This window comes from Lactuca virosa, chromosome 4 (genome assembly GCF_052849685.1).
Source record: "Lactuca virosa cultivar CGN04683 chromosome 4, Lactuca_virosa_CGN04683_v6, whole genome shotgun sequence".
NCBI classification, from domain to species: Eukaryota; Viridiplantae; Streptophyta; class Magnoliopsida; order Asterales; family Asteraceae; genus Lactuca; species Lactuca virosa.
The window spans coordinates 221,183,117-221,184,074 of NC_136429.1; the positions used below are offsets into that span (position 1 = coordinate 221,183,117).

The 958-nt window shown below is 37.8% G+C and overlaps 1 protein-coding gene across 1 annotated transcript; it reads left to right on the forward strand.

Moving 5' to 3' along the window:
- Positions 1 to 314: 314 nt before the first annotated feature.
- Positions 315 to 680, forward strand: LOC145105632 (uncharacterized). Its single transcript, XM_079042721.1, has one exon. It carries the CDS (start codon positions 315 to 317, stop codon positions 678 to 680), a length of 366 nt encoding a protein of 121 aa, XP_078898847.1.
- Positions 681 to 958: the final 278 nt, after the last annotated feature.

The window sequence follows — 958 nt, forward strand, 5'->3', positions numbered from 1 at the left end:
TCTCGTGTCTGATGTTGGTGACCATGTCTTCTGAACTCCAAAAGAGTTGTGAGAACCTTGGGGTGTACCAAATAAACGAGCAACTCAATGAGATATTAAAAGAGAAAGCTTGAACTGAGAGATTTAAGGTGATGTAATCTATTCTAGGTTGGAAGCAATAGGAGGGTGGTTCTATAAGTACTCATGTTCTAAAGTTTAAGGGATACTTTGAAAGAATTAGACTTCTTGGCTTACCATTCAATAAAGAGTTGGCTATTGACGTCATTCTTAACTCATTGACTAATGCATAAAAGCAGTTCATTATGAACTACTATATGAACGGTTTGGAAATGAGTGTCATGGAGCTACATGGGATGCTCAAGACTTATGAGGAAAACATTGTTCCACCTACGAACACAAATTCAACCACTCCTATGCTGGCTATTAGGAAAAGTGGTGTCAAGGGGAAAATGTTATCTCATCCCATTGTCAAGGGAAAAGGGAAAGGGAAAGTAGGTCCCCTCCATTCCAACCCTAAGAAGGACATTTCTGACATACCACTAGTGAATGACCCTAAAGAATCCATTTGCTACTACTGCAAAGAGAAGGTCCACTGGAAACATAGTTGCCCTAAATATCCGGAGGATCTTAAGAAGAACAAGGCTAAGGGTGTTGGCACTTCAGGGACTAAGACAAAGTAGGAAGCTAAGGCACCAAGAGCTTGATTTGATCATGGGGTACAAGAGCAAAGTAGCTTTTACCAAGATTGGAGAATACGAGCTCTCATTACCTTCACATTTTTCAATTGTTTTAAATGATTGGTGTTATTCGCCTTACATGAAAGAAACGTTATTTCATTTTATGCATTATGGCGTGACGGTTTTGCTTTTGGATTAGATGATAATAATTCTAGTATTTTGGTTTACAAATATAATACTCTTAATTTTAAAGCAAATCCTTGCAATAGCATATAAGAAAT

Bases quoted from the DNA above. Each gene is read 5' to 3' on its own strand.
- LOC145105632 (XM_079042721.1), top strand. From the start codon at position 315: ATGAACGGTTTGGAAATGAGTGTCATGGAGCTACATGGGATGCTCAAG.